The sequence below is a fragment of the Talpa europaea genome (genome assembly GCF_964194135.1).
Source record: "Talpa europaea genome assembly, chromosome: 14".
NCBI classification, from domain to species: domain Eukaryota; kingdom Metazoa; phylum Chordata; class Mammalia; order Eulipotyphla; family Talpidae; genus Talpa; species Talpa europaea.
The window spans coordinates 248,204-269,088 of record NC_140082.1 but is presented as its reverse complement, the minus strand read 5'-3'; the positions used below and the strand labels follow the sequence as shown (position 1 = coordinate 269,088).

At 50.4% G+C, this 20,885-nt stretch overlaps 1 protein-coding gene across 1 annotated transcript; it reads left to right on the top strand.

Annotated features, from left to right (window-relative positions):
• Positions 1–20,236: 20,236 nt before the first annotated feature.
• On the top strand, positions 20,237–20,626 carry LOC311184359 (SNRPN upstream reading frame protein-like; the record flags this gene model as incomplete). Its single annotated transcript, XM_084254297.1, is given in 2 exon segments — positions 20,237–20,279; positions 20,282–20,626. Coding segments are annotated over 2 exon segments (213 nt in total). The 3' UTR covers positions 20,452–20,626.
• Positions 20,627–20,885: the final 259 nt, after the last annotated feature.

Here is a 20,885-nt window from a genome sequence, read left to right as displayed (position 1 = left end):
TCCGGCGCCCCCGCCCCGGCAGCCAGCGCGGGCGCGGCCGCGGGACGCGCGGGCGCCCCGTCAGCTGCCCTCGCGGCCCCACAGGAGCTCGTGCCCGGACCGGGGAGACCGGCGGGCCCCCGCGCAGCCCGGCCGGGTCGCTGCGGACGGAACCCGCCGGCGGGCGCCGCCTGTGTCCGAGCGAGGGCCGGCAGCGCGCTCGGGCGGCGTGGCGGCCGGAGGTCACGCGCACCCCCGGCCGAGCCAGGCCGCGGCCTTTCCAGAGGCCGGTCCTGTCTCCGGAGCCGGGCAGCGGCACTCGCGCGCCGCGGGACCCTGGGGCTCCGGAGCAGACCCGCGCCCTGTGCCTCGAGAGGGCTGGGCGAGGACGCGGGCGCCTCCCAGCAGCCACCCCCCTGCCTCCCGGGGCGGCGCCCCGACAGACCGCACCGCCCGGTGAGCGGCGCCAGGAGCTTCACGAGTGAACCCGGCCCAGTAAGCACCAGTGTGGACAGATCCCTCCCGGCGCCCGCCCCGAACCACAGCCCCCACCCCGGCCTTGCCTGTCAGAGACCACGTTCTAGAACCTTGTAAGCGGAGTTGTGCAGCGTGCGCCTTCCGTCGGACCTCGGACCTTGTACGGGAATGCCTGAGAGGCCCATGCCTGGGGGTGCGGCCTGGCGCCCCATTACAGAGCTGCATCGCAGCCGGTTGTCCACTCTGACTTGTCGGACATCGGCTGTGGTTATTAAATTTGGTCCAGCTTTGGATCACTGTGGTGCTTAACATTCCTGTATGCGCACAGGTTTCTGCGCGGACGTGTGTTCAGTTCTCCTGGGCATATGCGTAGGCGTGGAATTAATTGACGGGTGTTACCGCATGAAGACATGCCAAATTATTTCCCAAAGCGGCTGTAATGTTTTGTAATCCCACCTGCAATATACAAGGGTCCCAATCCTCACTAACAAGTTAGCCTTCCTGAAGTAGCGTGTCCCTGTGGTTTTAATGCTCATTTCCCTAATAACGAGTGATGTTGAGCCCCTTCCCATGGGTTCACCGGCCACTCCTGTATTACTTACTGAAGCATCTGTTAAACCTCTTCTACTTTTTATTGGTTTGTCTTAACATTTGAGTTATAAGGGTTCTCTGTATTCCAGATATAGTAGTCCCCTCTTCTCTGTGAGGGACATGTTCCACGACCCCCAATGGATGCCCGACATTACATGTAGAGTACACGTCCTATGTATACTATTTTTTCCCTTACATATACACACCTGATAGTTTAGTTGATAACACAAGCACAGGACATATTAACAATTATAAAACAATTTTAACAATATATCGTGAAACTTACATGAATGTGCTCTCACAAATTATTTTTTTTTTAATTTATACAAGCACTGGGTACAGTCAGAAGCGCGGGAGGGTGAGAGAATACACCAGAGCCAGAGCAGGGAGCAGAGCAGGCAGAAGGACCGAAGTTCACTGCTGAGGGGAGCAGCGGGCGGCAGGAGAGGTCTGTGCGCCATGCGGGACCCTCCTCCGGTGGCCGGGGAGCAGGAGGGGAATGAACCAGTGCTGCAGAGGCTGCGGGCAGCTTCGCAACCCAGCGCTCAACCGCTGCACCACCGGGGAGGCCCCAAATTTTCTTTTTTTTAATGGCCTGTGGCCAAAAGCTGTACAAATGTGGGTATAACACAACTGAGGGTTAAAGAGGAACCACCATCTCAAAATCTCTTACTATTTGCTGTGTTTTTGGACCACTGCTGACTGCAGGCAACCGAGACTCTAACCTCTAACAGACTCAAACAGATCAGGAATGTCCAATGCACAAGTGTCTGTTGGGAACAGGAGCTATGAACATACACTAGTCTGTTGCTTGCTGTTTTTTTTTTTTTAAGATTTATTTTATGTATTTATGCATACAAGAACTGGGGTGTAGGTTAGAGATGCAGTGGGTGAGAGGATTCACTGGAGACAGTGGGGAGCAGAACAGGTGGGTCCACTGAGATACACTGCTCAGGGGAGCAGCAGGGAGACAGGAGGGGGTCTTCTGTGCCATGTGGGTTGCTCCCTGTCTGGGGTTCGAACTCCTGCTGCAGTGGTTGCCAATAGCTTGATAACTTAACCCCTTGTGCAACCAGGGAGGCCCGTTCTTATGTTCTTTTTTTTTTTTTTTTTTTTTTTTAAAGATTTATTTATTTATTTATTTATTTATTTATTTATTTATTTATACAAGCACTGGGTACAGTCAGAAGCACGGCAGGGTGAGAGAATTCACCAGAGCCAGAGCGGGGAGCAGAGCAGGCAGAAGGACCGAAGTACACTGCTGAGGGGAGCAGCGGGCGGCAGGAGAGGTCTGCGCGCCATGTGGGACCCTCCTCCGGTGGCCAGGGAGCAGCCGGGGATTGAACCGGCGCCACAGAGGCTGCGGGCAGCTTCGCAACCCAGCGCCCAACCGCTACACCACCGGGGAGGCCCCCCCGTTCTTATGTTCTTAATGGTGTTTTCAGAAGAGCTGAAGTTTATTTTGATGAAGTGCAATTTCTTTTTATTCATGCTTTTGTGCTGTAGGAAATATTTTGCTAAGTCCAGGGTCAAACATTTTCTCTTGTTTTAAACACTTTAGCATTTAAGTTTGTGATACATTTTGAGTTCGTTTTTTAAATTTATTTATGCATACAAGAACTGGGGTGTAGGCCACAGGTGTAGTGGGATGATAGGATTCACCAGAGACAGAGAGGGGAGCAGAACAGATGTATCCACTGAAATACACTGCTGAGGGTAGCAGTGGGCGAGGCAGAAGAGGCTTGCTGTGCCCTGTGGGTCAGCTCCCTGGCCGGGGATCGAACCAGGTCACAGTGGCTGGCGAGAGCTTCATAGACATAACCCCCGCGTGCCACGGAGGCCCCTTGAGGTAATTTCTGAATGTTTTTTATCTTACAGATACCCAGTAAGTTATACCCCCATTCATTTAAAAATACTCCTTATCATGCTGAATTATTTAGGTACTTGTGTGAAAATTAAATGTTTATTTAAGCTCACTTCTGGATTCCATAGCCTATTTTTCTGATGTTTGTCTGCCTTCATGTGAACATTTTATCAGTGTAGTTCTACTGTAAGCTTTGAAGTTACTTTTGGTGGAGGGTGAAAACCCTCTACCATTCTTTTTTTAAAAGATTTATTTTTATTTATTTATTTATACAAGCACTGGGTACAGTCAAAAGCGCAGGAGGGTGAGAGAATTCACCAGAGCGGGGAGCAGAGCAGGCAGAAAAACCAAAGCACACTGCTGAAGGGAGCAGCGGGCGGCAGGAGAGGTCTGCGCGCCATGTGGGACCCTCCTCTGGTGGCCGGGGAGCAGCCGGGGATCGAACCATGCAGCAGAGGCCGCGGGCAGCTTTGCAACCCAGCGCTCAACTGCTGCGCCACCGGGGAGGCCCTCTACCATTCTTTTTTAACAACAGCTTTAGGATATTCCCTGCTCATGGGTTGGAGGAATCAACATTGTCAAAAAGGCCATCCTACCCAAAGCAATTTACAGATTCAATGCAATCCCAATAAAAATCCCAATGGCATTCTTCAAAGAAATGGAGCAGATATTAACTGAAATTCACATGGTACCATGAAAGACCCCAAACAGCCAAAGCTCTCCTGAAGAAAACAGGAGGAAATGGTGGGATTACAATTCCAGACTTCAAACTATACTATATAGTCATAATTCAGACAGCACAGTACTGGAACAAAAAAAGATAAACTCATGTTATTTGCAGCAACATGGATGGAGCTGGACGGCATTATGCTAAGCAAAATCAGGCAAAAGGAGAAAGGTAAATACCAGATGGTGTCACTTGTGTGGAACAGAGAAACCAAACAAAGGGTCAGATAAAGACAAACTTTAAAAGCAACCCCTGAAAGCTGACTATATACTGTCAAAATACTGCATGTAAAACAATGGTACTTAATAAACACATGAGGCTTTGGTCTTATTTACTAGGTCTCCTGCATTTCTATGTACATTTTTCATTAGCTTGTCCATTTCTCCACAAATGTCTCTGAATATAAAGATTAATTTGTAAAGAACTGCCATCTTAACAATACTGAGTTTTCCCATCCTGATCATGGCTTTTCTGATTTCACTTTCAAATTATTGACTGCTGGTACAGAGGCGTGAAACCCGTTTTTTATATATTGATTGTGTCTCCTGTGGCCCTGCCAAATTCCTTCATTATGGTTCTAGAAGTTTATTTGTAGATGTGAATTTTTCAAAAGAAAATATTCCATCATTGAAGAGACTGGTTTGCTGATGCTAAAATACATACTGTTTGAAGGAACTTTGGAAAGTACAAAAACATACAAAAGCAGATGCCTGTTCTCCCAATTTGAACATGAGGAGCTATTAATCTGCCAAATTTCCTTAGAGTTTTGAGCAAGATTCATTTGTGTTTTAAATTCATTTATTTTTACATATTTGAGTATATGCCATATTAACATTTATCATGGTTTTTTTTATAACACTGGACAGCATCAACATTTTCCCTGTTACCAAACCTTCTGTGTTCACAACTTTAATGTCTGTTTAACGTTCTATGACATGAATACGCTATAGCCATTATGCAAAATTTGTACCACTTTAAAGATTCAGAGATCATTCATACAATCACTCACTCTATTCTTTCCTTCGGGTGCTAAACGTAGTAGTATCATTATTAACAGGAACATACAGTACTTACTATGTGCACACATTGTTCTAAATACTTTACAAACCTCATCTCCTTTAATCTTACACAACATCCCTCTGAGGTAGATAGTAGTGGTGTCTCCATTTTACAGCTGAGGAAACTTGGACCACAGGTTATCAGAAATTGCGAGAGGCCCTGTTAAGGGCCTTCTTTTCTACTCCCACAAAGCACTACTTCTCATAATGAAAACTATTTCTAAAGAGAGCATATTACGCATGTGAACAGCATGTAAGCACTGAGAACAGCAGTGAGATGGAGCTCTGGGTCTGACCACTCACCGGGGCCAACTCACTTCATGGCAACTGTACAATGAAGAGGATGCAGTAGTCTCATGCTCCTCATAGTTCTCAAGTCTTGTGAGTCTAACAATCATTTCTAGACTTTTCCTGGGAGAGACATCAAAATCTGTCCTGCTGTTCTCAACAAAAATTTTTTATCATTCAAGAATCAAACCAGTGGGCCTCCCTGGTGGCACAGTGTGTTGAGCGCAGTGCTGTGAAGCTGCCTGCAGCCTCTTCAGCGCAGGTTCAATTCCCGGCCGGCCAGGGAGATGCCCACATGGCGTGGCAGACCTCTCCTGTCTCAGGAGTGTTTTCAGTCTGTCTGCCTGTTCTGCTCCCCGCTCTGTCTCTGGTGGGTTCTCTCACCCTCCCACATCTCTGGCCTGTATGCCTGTTCTTGTATGAATAAATAAATCTTAAAAAAATAAAAAGGGGCAACATTAAAGCCACAGCTGAGAGTTATCAAGCACTTATGTTGGTCAGGCACTAGTGCTAAGTTGTTGATACGTTTCCTCATTTAATAACCACCACACCCTATGAGGTGAGCAGCACTACCCCTAACTTACAGAGGAAGGTGTCTATAAATTAGGCACAAAGAAGTTAGGTTGCATGACTAAGGTCACCCAGCGAGTTAAGGGCAGAGGCAAGATTTCAAATGGGCAGCTGAGCTTCAGCCCACGCCCTCATCATAAAGAGAAAAGATTACCCTGGAGAGAAGGCGGCTTTGGGCAGTGCTGTTTGTCTCACAGCGTAATTGCTCTGAGCATCACACAGGTAACTGTTCCTTTCAAATGCAGGCCCCTCCTGACATGTCCAATGTCGAGTGTTTCTCTATATCCTGGTGTCCACAAAATCACTGTTTTTAAGATTCTAGGAGCCTTCAGCACCCAGTCTCAAAGAACAGAACTCTATAGCCCCAAACATCTTACAGTTAACGGGAAGGCTGAGTGGCTTATGGTTATCAAGTTTCCTTGATGACAAACGGAGAAACTGGAGCTTCTTTTATTCTGTATTAAAAATGTCTTTAAATAATTGTTACAGTAACACTGAATAGATGATGAAACTTATTCATAAACCCATTACCTAGCAAATCAATTTTGTTCCTTTTCTACACCCTTCCATTTCCTGCCCACATGCAAATGTGTTCAAAAATGGGCACTACTAGTAATGTAAATGTGTTGTTCTTTCTCTGCTTTACACTGTAAATATTTCCCCTGTGGTTAACCAAAATGTATGTTATATTGACACATAACACAGACTAAGCACTACGAAGTGTCCCAGAGGACAAATAAAAAAAATGGTATATTAATTCAATGAAATATTATTTTCCATGTTTGTCACAATAATTTTATCGACTTTTTATTCTTCTCAGCAGTTAACTCTTGTTTATCTTTTTGAAGTAGCATTCTCCCTTAACTAGTCACTTACTTTATGGTTCCTTCTCGGATTTTAGCACTGAACTTAATCAAAATGCACCAAGGTCAATTATGTTTGTAGGAATTTGTGGAAAGTTAAAAATGTGATATATTTCCATACTGGAATGTAATTTGTGGGTTCTCCCATCGTCAGGACCAATTCTGTAGTGCATTATAGGGCCGTAACAGGATTTGAGGCATCTCCAGAGATCCCATCCATACACCTCTCCAAAAGGAGCTCTCCAGTGAGAGTTACTGCTCTTACTGAGGAATTTCCCACGTCCGTTACATTAGTAAGGCTTTTCACTAATGTGATTTGTCTGGTATCTAATAAGGTTGGAACTACTGACTAGCGCCGACCCACACTGATTACAAGTTAAGAACTGCTCACCTGTATGAGCTATCTGATGTACTATAAATGGAGAATTCTGGCTGAAGAAAATTCCACACTGATTACATTTATAGGTCTCTTCTCCAATATGGATTCTCTGATGCTTAATGAGGTCGTTCTTTCGGATGAAGGCTTTCCCACACTGACAACATTCATATGGTTTCTCCCCCGTATGAATTCTCTGATGCACGATGAGGGCAGAACTCTGGCTGAAGGATTTCCCACAATCATGACATTCATATGGTTTCTCCCCAGTATGGGTTCTCTGATGAGAGAAAAGATGAGAACTTCGACTAAAGCATTTTCCACAATCTTTACACTCAAAAGGCTTCAGCCCGGTGTGTGTTCTGTGATGCACGACAAGGTGAGACCGCTGGCTGTAAGACTTCCCACACTCAGTGCATTCATAGGGCCTAACTCGGACATGAGTTCTCTGATGCAGAATGAGGTGTGTGCTCTGTCTGAAAGATTTCCCACATTCAGGGCATTCGTAAGGTTTCTCTCCAGTATGAGTCCGCTGGTGCCTAATAAGCCTGGAACTATGGACAAAGGACTTCCCACACTGATTACACGTGTACAGTTTGTCCCCGGTGTGAGTCCTCTGATGGGTGACCAGGTGAGAGAACCAGCTGAAGGATTTGCCACACTCTTTACATTCATAGGGCTCCTCACCGGTGTGAGTCTTCTGGTGTCCAATAAGGTGAGAACTCCGGCTGAAGGATTTCCCACACTCTTTACATTCATAGGGCTTTTCTCCTGTATGAATGAGTCGGTGCCTGGTAAGATTAGAGCGCCAGCTGAAGAATTTTCCACATTCTTTACATTCATAGGGTTTCTCTCTATGTACACCCCTCGATATACTGACAGATGTACCATGAGTAAGGGAGTTACTGTTATCAGGGCACCTGAAGGATTTATCTCCTGCTTGAGCTCTTGCAAACTGAATAAGGTGAATGCTTGGACAGAAGGTTTGAGCACATTCATCATTACTGCTGCTGGCACAGCTCTCCTGATGACCACTGAAAACTAAATCATGTTTTAGATTTTTTGTGTGTGAGTCATGTTTCTGGAAATACTCTCTCAGTACTAGCTGAGCAGGAAGAAGACAATTTCCCTCATATTTTCCATGTCCACAGACTCTCTCCTGAATATGTACTTTCTTTTGGGTTAATAACACTCGCCTTGAATGCCTCTCCTGGTGCGTGTCCAGCAGGTCGTCACACCTCCAGGCTTCTTCAGATGACAAATGCCAGAGATCATCCTTTGCCGTTTCTTCCATTTTAATGCCATCAGGTTGTTTACCTTTAGAAATGCTCTTGCTGAAAACTGAAGACTTAATGTCAACTGTACTTCCGGAGTCTGAAAGAAATGAGAAAGCTTCACATAACTAAATACAGTATTAGTTAGTGGGGAGGGTGGACGGTATGTGGATATAAAGTATGTTGCGTAGAACTACTTTCCTGTAAACAGGGTATGCATGATGCAGATAGTACACAAGAGGAACAAGGACAATAAGGAGAAGCCACGTGGCTGGGTGTGATGCCTGGAATCAGGACACTCAGTGGTAGGGGTGGCAATGAAGCCACACTCGAAGGGTGACACTTCCAACAACTAATCCAACGATTGATGATCTATTGCATCTATTTAGACCAGCCCTTACCCAGACGTGCACGTGTCACACTACTGCCAACTCAAGATTCCTAAACCATGAAAACAGCCACATCAGGCAATGCCTTTTATCCAGGTCTCCAGCGTGATGCGCACGTCACAGAGGCCCATGTCTCTCAGAAAGGACACAAGACAGACTAGATGAGCAGCTGCACAGAAGTTTCCCAGGGACAGACGTCATCTAAACTTTATCACTGCTAGTGATTAACTTAGACAAGTCGCTCACCTTTTCAAAAATCACTCTGCTTAACTCGATCCAAGAATGGCTGCACCTGCCTGTGTGAGTGAGATCAGCCCACGCGAGCTACATGCTCAACGAGAGCTGCATCATTATGGCCACAGCACACCACTGCTGGCAGTCTCCACTCCTCCCTTCCACTTTGACTCCTCTGTTCTGAGACGTTAAGACATAACCACTAACAGGAAGAAAACCTCAGGGTACTGACACAGACGGGACCCAAACGCAGGTTCTCCTGGACACTTGCTCTCAGCTTAGGCACACCTACCTGTTACTGAAGATTATGTTCCCCACGTAATAACCTGTTTTCTGTGCCTTCAGGTGAAATATTTGGTTCTGAACCTAGAAAAAAGTACTGCTTACACAATACCACCTCTTCCTACATAAGTGGGATGTTATGGATTGCACCCTCTGCCCCCTCCCCTGCCCAGAGTTCTGCGGGAGCACTGGCCCCAATGTATCAGGATGTGATCTGGAAATGGAGTTACTGCAGATGCCCTCAGTTAAGGTGAAGTAGTGCTGGGGTAGGGCAGGCCCTGCTTCACGATGACCAGCGTCTTTCTAAGGAGCAGCACACACATGTGCATATGCACACACACACACACACACACACACACAGAGGAAGGGACAAGACTGGAGCCAGCCATCTATGTGCCAAGTAACGCCTGGAGCACCAGAAGCTGGACGGGACAGGCAAAATCTTTAGTCTGTGGAGGGAGCAAGGCCTGACGACACTCTGATCCCAGACATTTGGCCTCTACAACTGTGATATTAAATCTCTACTGTTATACTTTGTTTTTATGATTTTTATAATTCCGATGACTGCAAGTGCCTCACTAAATTGTACTTGTAAAGGATTTGTCATCTTGTGACTGGCTTCTTCGCTTAGCAGAATGTTCTCAAGATTTGGTCAGCTGTAGATTACTGCAGAATTTCCTGCCTTTTCAAGCCTGATTGTTGATATTTCCTTATTGCCATTTTGTTGTTTTCTGGCTTATTTTACATTTCCCCTCTATTCCTTCCTTTCTCTCTTTCCTTGAGGTTTGATGGTTTTCTTTATTGGTATGTTTAATTTCCTTTTTCATCTTGTTCCGTATATTTAAGTTTTTGCTTTATGGTTGCCATGAGATTCAGAGATAACTTTCTATGTGTATGACATTGTTTTGGATTGACATATTTAAATTTGCGCCCATTCTAAAACTTTACATTTTTCCCTCCGTCCCTTTATACTTTTGTCTCAGCTACATATCGTAAGTTACTGAGCCAATACTTTTACAGTAGTTACTTTTTTCAGTGATATTATTTTTTCCTGTAATGTGGCTTTTAAGATTTATTTATTTATTTATACAAGAACCGGGGTACAGTTCAGATGCGTGGGAGGGTGAGAGGATTCACCAGAGACAGAGCGGGGAGCAGAACAGGCAGAGTGACGAAGTACACTGCTGAGGGGAGCAGCGGGCGCGACAGGAGAGGTCTGCCGCGCCATGCGGGATCCAACAAGCACTGCGGAGGCTGTGTTCCCACCAGGGGAGGCCCGGTAATGTGTTTTCTTGACGTTAATCGTGTTTCTTTTCAGTTTAGAAAAGTCCCTGTCCTATTTCTCACAAGCCCAGTTTAGTGGTGGTGACTCCCGTCAGCTTCTGCGTGTCTGGGTGCTCTTCGTCTCTCCTTCGATTCTGAACATTAACTTGCTGGACGCAGAACACCTGGTCAGAAGTGCTTCCTTTCATGCCATTCTCTGCTGTTCTCTACACTTTCTGTTGAAAAGGTCCTGACAGTCTCACAGTTTCCCTTTAACTGATAAGACTTTCTCCTCTTGCTGCGTGAGCCCCATCTCCAGCTTCTCCTGGGGGGGACGGGGAAGTGCCTCCTCAGGTCCCCCCTCAGTTCCCCCTGGAGCCCTCTGGGCCTCCTGTGTTTGGATTTGGCTTCCCTGCCCAGGTTGGGGACGTTTTTGGGCTTTATTTCCTTATACAGGTATCCAGGGCCCTTCTCTCACTCCTCTCCTTCTGGGACCCCAGTTACCAGCATCGCTTCTCTTGATGTCCCCAGTGTCTCCTAAGGGGCGTTCACACTTTCATCCTTACCTCAGCTTGCTGCCGTGTCATTTCAGGGACCTGCTCCTTTGCCGGTTCAGTCGGCTGCGGATCCTTGTATTGGGCTTCCCAGTTCTACTGTTTTCAGCTGTGTAACTTTTTTAATTTCCTAGTGCACCCCATCATCTCCCAAAGTTCCGTGAGCATTTTTGTAACCGTGAACTTGAACTCTTAATCAGATAATTTGCTCATCTATTTAAGAAGTTTCTTTTTTTGTTTTTTGTGGGACCCTCACCAGTGGCCGGGGATCGAACCGGCGCTGCAGAGGCTGCAGGCAGCCTCACAGCCCAGCACTCAACCGCTGCGCCACCAGGGGAGGCCCTATTTAAGTTTTTCTGGGAGTTTGTCTTGCTCTTTAGTTCGAGACACATTCCTCTGCATCCTGCTCTTCTGGATTCTCTGGCAGCCACTGTTCATCGCCCCCTGGTGCTGACAGAGCAGGCGATGTACAGTGGCGTCCTCTCTGGCCTCCCACACCAGCTGCTCAAGGCCAAACTCCCTGTGTGGAGGCCCCACCCACTGCCATGCCAAGGCAGCGGGGCGTCTGGGGCTGTTGACCCTGCTGGGCTCAGTTAAGGCTTGTGACTATGGTGCGCTGAGTGGGCGGCACTGAGTGGCTGCTGCAGCCTCAACAAAGAACAAAACTGAGACTGTGAGAAGGGAACACGTGAAAGGGAAAGCTTACAAACAATGGTTCGAGAAAATGAGAGAACAGAGCATAAGGGAGTGAGGATCATCAGAAAAGCACCAGAAACAGTGTTGGAAACATGAATGTCAACAAAAAGTCAGTCTGAAATGAAGCAGCAGATCCTGTCTCCGAGACCAGTGGGCAGGAAGCACTGGCAAAGAGGCACAAGAGACAGGTGACTCAGGCTCCTCAGAAGTAGGCCGGGTGACAACATCAGGACAGATGAGCAGTTCTTGCTAATCAAGTTTCAGAAACAAATGCAAGCGGTATGATTTACAGCTACTTCAGGTGAGGGAAAACCATGAAAAACAACAACTAAGGAACAATTCAAAAGGCTCATTTCCAACAGCACATTGGGATCACTAGTGTCCACCCTCTAGGGGGGGTGCTACCCCTAACTGGCACCTGCCATGCCTCACCATGCTCACCTGGATGAATCCTGCGGGGAACCCCTCTCTCCACCAGCCACGGCTCTCCCCCTTTCTCTAACCGCAGGATCACCTCTGGCTTGGGAAGCTGAAGCCCTGTTCACAGGGAAACAGAAAACACTGGGTGAGGGCAAGGCACCGGGAAGCGCCAAGACTCCCCTCTAGTGAGGCTGCAGCAGCAAAATAAACATTTTTAAACATTCAACAAACCAAGCCCACTTATGACAAAAGCAGGGTGAAAACATCATGCTGTGCCCGAAGACAATGAAGGCCCTAACCAGCAGCCCCCACTCTGGAGGAGGCGCCAGGCCTCCCGCCTTTGGGCCAAAGGCCCAGAACCAAATCCACATAACAAGTGCGTCTCCTAGCAGAGTGAGTCTTACCCAAGGAAACCAGGTTCCTATAGTTCTCCAGGGTCACATCCTTGTACAGGGTCTGCTGGGCAATGTCCAGCAGCTGCCACTCCTCCCTGGAAAAGCTCACAAGGACGTCCTTGAAGGTCACCAGTGTCTGCAATAGCAAGCACATGTGCGTAAGCCCCTCCCATCCCTGACTCCTACCAGGAAGAAGGGGCAGAGCTCGAGGCAGGCCAGGGCATGGGCAGGACTCACCCCTGGCATGAGCAGCACTCATCCTGAAGGGTTCACCTGCCCCTGGGACTCGGAGACGATGCACTCTTCCCCACCCCGTCCAGGATCACTCAGCTTCTGTCCTGCTGCTCCCACCAAGTCCTGGCCTGGCCATCTGGTGCATTTCTCTCAGAAAGCTGCCCACCATTAATTGGCAACTGGCTTCTGGCTGGAGCTCCCGGTGCACTCTCAGGGCACTGCCAACACCTTCCCAGACAGTGCAGGTCACGCAGAGACCAGAAGCAGGAAGGTGTGAGAGGGACTGGGAAGTAGCACTTGGGCTGGGTGAGCCCCGACATTTTCAACACCAAGAGTGAGATCCCTGGAGCAAAGCTGCCACCCCAGGACAGGACGCAGACCCCAGGCATCAGCGCCCCACAGTGGCTGGGGGCCTCTTGTGTGCCCCAATGTGCTGTTGGAAATGAGCCTTTTGAATTGTTCCTTAGTTGTTGTTTTTCATGGTTTTCCCTCACCTGAAGTAGCTGTAAATCATACCGCTTGCATTTGTTTCTGAAACTTGATTAGCAAGAACTGCTCATCTGTCCTGATGTTGTCACCCGGCCGTTGCTGCATCGCAGTCATGGCTTCATCCGTGACACACTGGCACCTTCCCTTGCTGAGAGTCTTCAGACCCTCCCTTCCTCTCAGCTCTGCTCCTTCACCTCCCGAGAGCAGCACACGCTGGGGCCTCTCTTGTTTTAGGGGCTCCCACATGCTCAGCTCTGTGCCACGCGACAGCTGCCACCTGTTCTCATCACTGTCTGCTTCTTCACTTCATCCCCTTGTGCAGTGTCCCAGGCCCTCTGACCTGGGGCGGTGCGCTCTACCCCGAGGTGTCTGCACCAGAGCCTGGTGAGGACCACAATGGCCTGTGCTCAGTGGGGAGCCTGGCTCCATTGGCACTTCACGCCTGTGTTCTCACAGACACCTGTGCTCATGCCTGCCTTCAGCTCTCCCCTCCCAGAAGGTCCTCCGTCTCCTCAGCAAGCTCACCCACACTTGCTCTGCCAGCCTCTTGCCCACCGTCTCCCACTATCTAGCCTGCTGCCACCGTGCCCACTACCTGGGTGTGGTGCTGGAACCTGCCTCACAGTCAGGCAACAGGTCAAGCTCTGCCCCACACCCCTGGGTTCTGTGTTTGGGCTGCTTTTAATTCCTCCAGCAGGCCATGCCCCCCAACCTGGCCTGTGCTAGTCCATTACCTCTCAGTTACCTGGACAGTCACAAGTCGTCCTTAACATCTTGGCATAACTGTTATTTCAACAAGTTTTCACCTGAGCCCCTCAGCTGTTTAAACCTCCTTGTGTTAACTGCACAAAACACACCCCTCCCCAGCACACGTGGGCACGGAGCCCTGCGCAGAGCACCCGGCGAGTTCAGCCCACTCTCACCTGCGCCCCAGACCACCTGTCCAGACCTGCAGGAGGGATCCTCTAAGGAAAGAAGCTGAAAGAGGCGCCTGGATCCCAGTCTCAATCCTGAGGCTCCCAGAGCACCCCCCCCCCTTCCTGGCTCTGCATGTCCATCTCTGGTAATCACAGAACTTATCCCAACGCCCCCAACCAGCCCCGCCCCCCACCGCCATGGAAGGACACACACAGAAGGCACCAGCCAAGGACGGCAACGCCCCAGCCCCCTCGTGGCAGCCATGCCCTGCACTCAGACCCCGGTGGGGACGCAGGCCACCATCTGCACTCCCGGGTGACCTCACCATCACCACCAGATGCTGCTTCTGCAGAAGAGGAACTAAAGCCGCAACTGCAGACAAGAGACCGCCGGCCTCCTCGAGTACTTGAGGAGTACAAATTCCAAGCAAAGGAACTTTAGAACTCAGGCAACGCGAGATTCCCATTTGGAAAACGGAGAACAAGGCAGCTCCACTTACTGGGGATGGGGTGGTCAGCAGATCGGCCATGCCCACAGCGGGTGCACTGGTGCTTCCGTGAGGAGCGGGAAAGCCCAGGGCAGGTGGCACTGGAGAAAAGAAACAAACATGAGGAGAATGTGCTGTGACTGGAAAGCGGCAGGAACAGCAGCGCCGCTGGGTGTGACACACAAACTTGCATGCCCCCACCCCGCACCCTAACAAAGAGGAGCAAGAAAGACACTCCAGAAGGACACTGGCAGCACCTGAGACCCAGGAGGAAGGGAAGAGCCTCACGGGTTGCCTTTTTCACCGTAATCTCCAGAGTTCCAAGTTAAATTTCCTTTGGAAATAAATGGCTCTACAACTACAAATCCTGTTTTTTGAGGTTGGATAAAAAAAAAAAAAATCAAAGGCTGGGGCCTCTCCGGTGGCACAGCGGGTTGAGCGCAGCGCTGTGAAGCTGTCCGCAGCTCTGGAGTGCGGGTTCGATCCTGGGTGGCTGAGGAGATTCCCACAGGGCGCAGCAGACCTCTCCTGTCTCCCCGCTGCTCCCCTCAGCAGTGTGTTTCTTCTGTCTGCCTGTTCTGCTCCCCGCTCTGTCTCTGGTGAATTCTCTCACCCTCCCACGCATCTGGCCTGTACCCTGGCTCTTGTATAAAAATAAATAATTTTAAAAAAAGAATTATTAAAAAAAATCAAGTCTGGCCTGATCTAACATCTTCATTTCACAAACAAGAAAACAAATGTGGGCCTCCCTTGTGGCGCAAGGGGTTCAGCTCTCCGCCGCCTCTGCACGAGTTCAATCCACAGACCTCTCCTGTCTCCCCACTGCTCCCCTCAGCAGTGTATTTCAGTCAGTCCACCTGTTCTGCTCCCCCACTGTCTCTGGTGAATCTCCTCACCCCCCGCACCTCTGGTCTACACCCCAGTTCTTGTATGCATAAATAAATAAATCTTTTTTAAAAAAAGCCTTCTTGTGTGGTATAAAAAGACACAGCTGCAAAGAGCCAGCAGGACACTAACACAGTAATCCAGAAGAGGGACACAGATTAGGGCTGTAAGAGGAGGAATGTGGAGCAGGCAGATTTGGGAGACTGCTACGTGCTGGAAATTGGCAGTGGACGTGACAACAGATCAGGGGTTCAAGATGACGTCCCAGTTTCTGGGTGACCGAATGGACAATCATGTATCAGTAGTAGCTGCCAGGGGGTGCTGGGATTGGTGTGGGACATAGTGCCTGGGCAGAGGTCACTGCAGAGCCAATGCTGAGGTCTGAGGCTGTGCCATCTGCCTCCATTTGCTCTTCTGCTACCTAAGCTGCTCAGCTACTCTCCCGACAGGACAGCCAAAGAGGCGGGGATGGCCGTGGGTGCCAGGGTGAGTGTGACTGCAGGCTCCTGCTGTGTGATGCAGGTGAACACGGAGGGACAGAGAAGACTGGCGGGACAGGATTTTCTGTCAACACCCTATGACAAGACTCCTCGGAAGCCCACTAAAAAACAGTAAGATGTGAGGGTGCTAGAGGAAGGTATCACATGAAACCGCGGCAGCGTATGACGTCAGTATCAACCAAGCTGCAAGAGTATGTAACTGCAAGAGTGACATAAATGGCAGGACCCAGATTAGCAAAATACGCTGTATGGGAAATCACCACTTAGGAAGCAAATACAGGGAAAAGAAGCCCAACAGGAGACAAGACCAACTAAAAAATGAGAGGAGTCAGAAGAGAGGCACACCAGAAACTGAAGATGCCCTGGCAGTGAGGATTAAAAGAGCAGATAAAATAAGGATGAAGTTATTCTGGGCTGACTAGATAAAGGTTAACTGCTAATCTGGGGAGAAGAGTTTCCACAGAATGGTGAGAACAGAAAACATCTTATGAGGGTATCAACATCTGGAGGCAAAGAAAAAAGGGGTGAGCTAGAAAAGCGCTGGGGTCACACTGGAGAGTGTTAGAGAGTGTGGATGCTGAGAAGAATAAAGTAAGGACAAGACAGGAGAAAGAAAAGCCAAGAAGAACAGACAAGGGGAAGGGAGATGAGCTGAGAGCAGAAGTAATGGACAAGGCACCGGCGGAGAGAGAAGAAATGAGAGGATGAAGAAACCAAAGGGCCCGGAAGTGGAGCAGAGCTGAGAGGGATGCAGTAACAGATGAGGAACTGGAACAAGAGACAAGTCAGGGGCAGATGCGCTCAAAAGCCCAGATGGGCATCAGTTGAGGAGTACGCTAGCCAGAACCCCCTCTTCCGTGGTCCTATCTTCCCAGCTCTCGCCTTTGCTCCCTAGGCCACTATGAAGGGCCTCTGCAGTTACATGGGTGCACCCGAACATTCCAGGTGGCCTCCGCCTCTAAGGTCAGTGGTTGAATCACATGCACCCAGCGCCTCTGGCCACACAGGGTAAGTCACCCCCAGGCTGAGGGCTGGGGAGAGGGTATCTTTCAGGAGCCACTGCTCCGCGTGCTCTCAGGGCAGAAACAGGCCCAAAGCAGGTCCGGTCTAGCAGGTAAGGATGAGGAAGGCGCTGTGCGAGGCACAAGAGGTCCACAGCGCAGCCCATCCAGGCAGCACGCACCCGGCTCCGTGACCACCTACACTCTGAGCCTGGACAGCCGCCTTTCCACCCTGGTTCTCACTGCGCTTCTCCCAGGCTCGCCCAGCCTCATCTGGCGGCCCCCTCGACGGAAAGGCTCCCGTCTTTCATGGACGCCCTGCCCATCCTTCCAGCCCCCAACACTACCTGACAGCATCATACTTACCACCCCCCTCCCTCGGGAGATGACGAGCCTCTGCGGAACTGAGATGATAACCACATTCTATTTTTTTTTCTGGGGGGGGGGGGCAAACACAGTTCTACTTTATACTTCACATTCACTCCGGCATCTGTCAAACCCCCACGATAACTTGTCTCTTTCCCATAGTGCCCTCAAGTCCCCATTTGAAGAGTCTTGTGTGAGGCGCAGAGCCAGGGACCCGCGCTTCTTGATAGAACAGAACCGTTGTCCCCAAATTCTGGGCAAGAAGTTCATCGTATTTCACACGTGCAGTGGGCAGGAATGACCAGCAAAAGGTCTCAGCGGTCAGAGTTGGAGCTCTGGGGTCAGCGGAGACAGAAAGATACGCGTCAAGTCACAAAACGCAGCCGCTGCGCGTCTGTGAAGACGACACGAAAGTACTTTCATCCCGGGCATTTCACGCCGGGTTGCGCGCCGTCCACCTCCAGCGCGGCACCAAGGGGCACCACCACCGGGCGAGCACCGGCTCCGGCTGACAGGCCAGGCCCAGGCGCCCGAGAGCGACCGGGGGCTCCCGGGGCGCAGCGGCGGGCGCCGCGCGGAGCAGGCGAAGTCGTCCGCGGCCTCCGCACGGGCTCGCCCCGGCAGGGAGAGGCCCGAGGGCGCGGCGGACCCCCGCGGCGGGGCTCCCCTCAGCGGAGTCCTCGGCCGCCGCCCGCTCCGCTCCGTCTCTGGGCGCGGCGGCTCCCGGGGCACCACTCGGCAGGCCCGGAAAGGCCCGCGCGCGGCTCCCCAGCGGCGCGCGGCGGACGGTCGTCGCCGCCCACCCCGGGGCCGGGCCGCCGGCGGGGCTCCGCCTCCGGGCCCGGCTCGCGGCGCGTCCCGCGGTGAAGCCCGCCCGGCGCGCGGCGCGTCCTCACCGGGCGCTCCGGGCGCGGAGGCCGGGCCGGGTGGGCGCAGCCCCGCGACGTCGCGGGCCCGGGGAGCCGCGCAGACGCCGCAGCGCCGCCCACGCCCCCGGCACCGGCGCGCGCGGGCCGCGGCTTCGGGCCCGGCGGCCGCCCCAGGCCCAGGCGGACACGCGCGCCGACGCCGAGGGCCGGGCGCGCACGCGCAGACCCGCCGCACACCCACCTGCGGCCGGCGCGGGCGCCCAGGGCCGGGCCTCCGCCGGCTGCTCCCGCCGGGCTCCCGGGGCGACGCGCCCACGCCGTCGCCTCGCCGCCCCGCCCCACGCACGAGGCACGCAGGCACGCAGGCCGGCAGCGCGCACGCGCCCTGGGGCCGCCATCGCCCCTCCGCCGGGCGCCGCGGCCGTGACGCCTGCCGAGGCCCTGCCGGGCGCGGCGCGCGGGGTCTCCTGGGAGATGTAGTCCGGACGGGCGCGCGCAGGCGGGCTGCCTTCCCCGGCCCGGGTCTGCGAGGCGCCGCCGGCCTCTCCCGGTCCGCGGGCCGCGCGCGCTCGGCTCCCCCTCCCCCCCCTCGGCGCCGTTTCCGCGCGCGCGGCCTCCGCTGCCCCGGCGGACTCGGCCCCGCGCCCCGCGCCCCGCTCGGCGCCGACCCCCCGGCCCCGGGAGCCTCCGCCGCGCCCCCGCGGACGGGCCCCGCGGGTGTGGCCCGGCTGTCCCGGGGCCGCTCGCTTCCAGGCGCGTGCCTTCCGGCCCCCCGTTTCTGCCGCTGCCAGGATGTGAGCCGCGGGGCGCCGGGCCTTTGAATTGATCGTGTAATTCATCTGGGTGGGAGGCTTGCCCTCTGAATTTTTTGTTTTTGCAATTTAACTTATGAAGACATTACTGTGTTTTTTAAACGTGTAACATTCTATTTTATGAATGAACTAGCTGAAAAATTTAGAAATTATCGAAAATATACAAAAAATGTGAACATCCTTGTACCTATTACTGCACTTTGAAGTAGATCTTAAACATGACATGTTGCTTGTACTTCAGAATCCTCTCTGAATAAGGGTTCCTTTAGAAAATCATAATCAGGATATTGTCATACCTATAAAATTAGCATTAATTCCTTAATGTCAAATATATAGGCAATGCTCAAATTTTTGTCTCAAAAATTCTTTTCTAAAACTTTGACTTACATTACAACTAAGTTTCATACATTTGTCTCCTTTAAGGTGTGCCTTAAAGGAATCAATATTGATTCAGTATCTTTTTATTTCTCTTATGAGGATGCTATTGATGCTTAGAAATATGTCACTGTCTTTTATATTGCTCTCCTTAGCATACCAATGAATTTTGGTTTGCCAGCACTTTCCTTTAATACCCTGAAGATATTATTGTGTGATCTTCTGGCCACTATCTCTGCAGCTGAGAAGTCTCAAGTCAGTATAATTGGTTTCCCTTGAAGGTAATTTGCATTTCTTCCTACTAACTAAATTTTACTATCTCTGATAGTCTACAGTTTTTATTCAGTGTTTCCCATGAATTTTTAAAATGTATTCAGTATGGCTTATGGTATATATACTTGCAGATCAAGGATCTTAACTTCAGCGTAGGATAAAAATAACCACTATCTCTAACATTGCTTCTTTTCTACTTCTGACCTTGTCTTCTGGAATTCCTATTGGATTCATATTTATGTCTTTGGTCCATCAGAAATTTCTGAATGTATGAGGTGGGATCTATGGCTTTCCCTGTTAGTCATTTGCCCATATACCACTTAATGATTAGCTCCTTTCTCTCACTGATTTACAAAGTGCTACCTTTAGAAAAAGAAAAATATCGGGTGTTATCACTTATAATAGGAGGAATATAGGGAAACTGAACAAAGGGTCAAAAAAAAAAAAAAAGACAGAACCCATAGGCACTATAGATCTGAGGGTACACGCTGGGAAGGAGGAGGAAAAGGGATGAAAACGGGAAAGAGCACATGGGACCGGTGATGGCTCATAAGGCTGTGGTGGGTATTTACAGGGACTATACCTGAGGGGAGAAATCAAAAACTGTACAAAATGAACATCAATGTAAAAAATTTTTAAATAAAAGGGAAAACAAAAATAAAGTGCTAGATGCCAGTGTCCGCGGGAGATGCCTGACGCGCTTTTCTGAGGAGCAGCCAGCGGCGCGATGGAGCAGGCCAGAGACCGCTTACACCTGAGACCGACAACTGAACGCACGTACCAGAGGTGGAAGTCCAAGTCAAAAGCAGAAGGACCGCCTCTCTGAGCAACCAAGAGTGTCAGCTGTACCCAAGGCGATCACAGCTGCAGCAAGTACCTGTGGTGGATTTCCAGGCAGAACTGAGACAGGCATTCTTAGCTGAGACACCAAGAGGTGGTTAAAGCAATATTGGAAGATCAAGGTAGTTGATTCCAGGCAAAAAACAAGTGTATTTGAATCAGCCAACAATGTAAAAAGATACTATCCATGATTTTTCAAAAAACAATAAAATAAAAAATAAAGTGCTGCCTTTACTATGTACTAGATGTCTAGCTACACATGAACCTGTTTCTGAGATGTTCTATTTCCCATTATTGCCCAACTATCATTCTGACTTTTTATTTCAAATCTACCTTTAAGAACACCAGTAAAATTGGGCCTCCCTGGTGGTGCAAGGGGTTAAGACACAACCTATGAAGCTGTCCGCAGCCACTGCAGCATGAGTTCGATCCCCGGCCAGGGAGCTACCCACATGGCGCAGCAGACCTCTCCTGACTCCCCTGCTGCTCCCCTCAGCAGTGTATTTCAGTCAGTCTGCCTGTCCTGTTCCCCACTA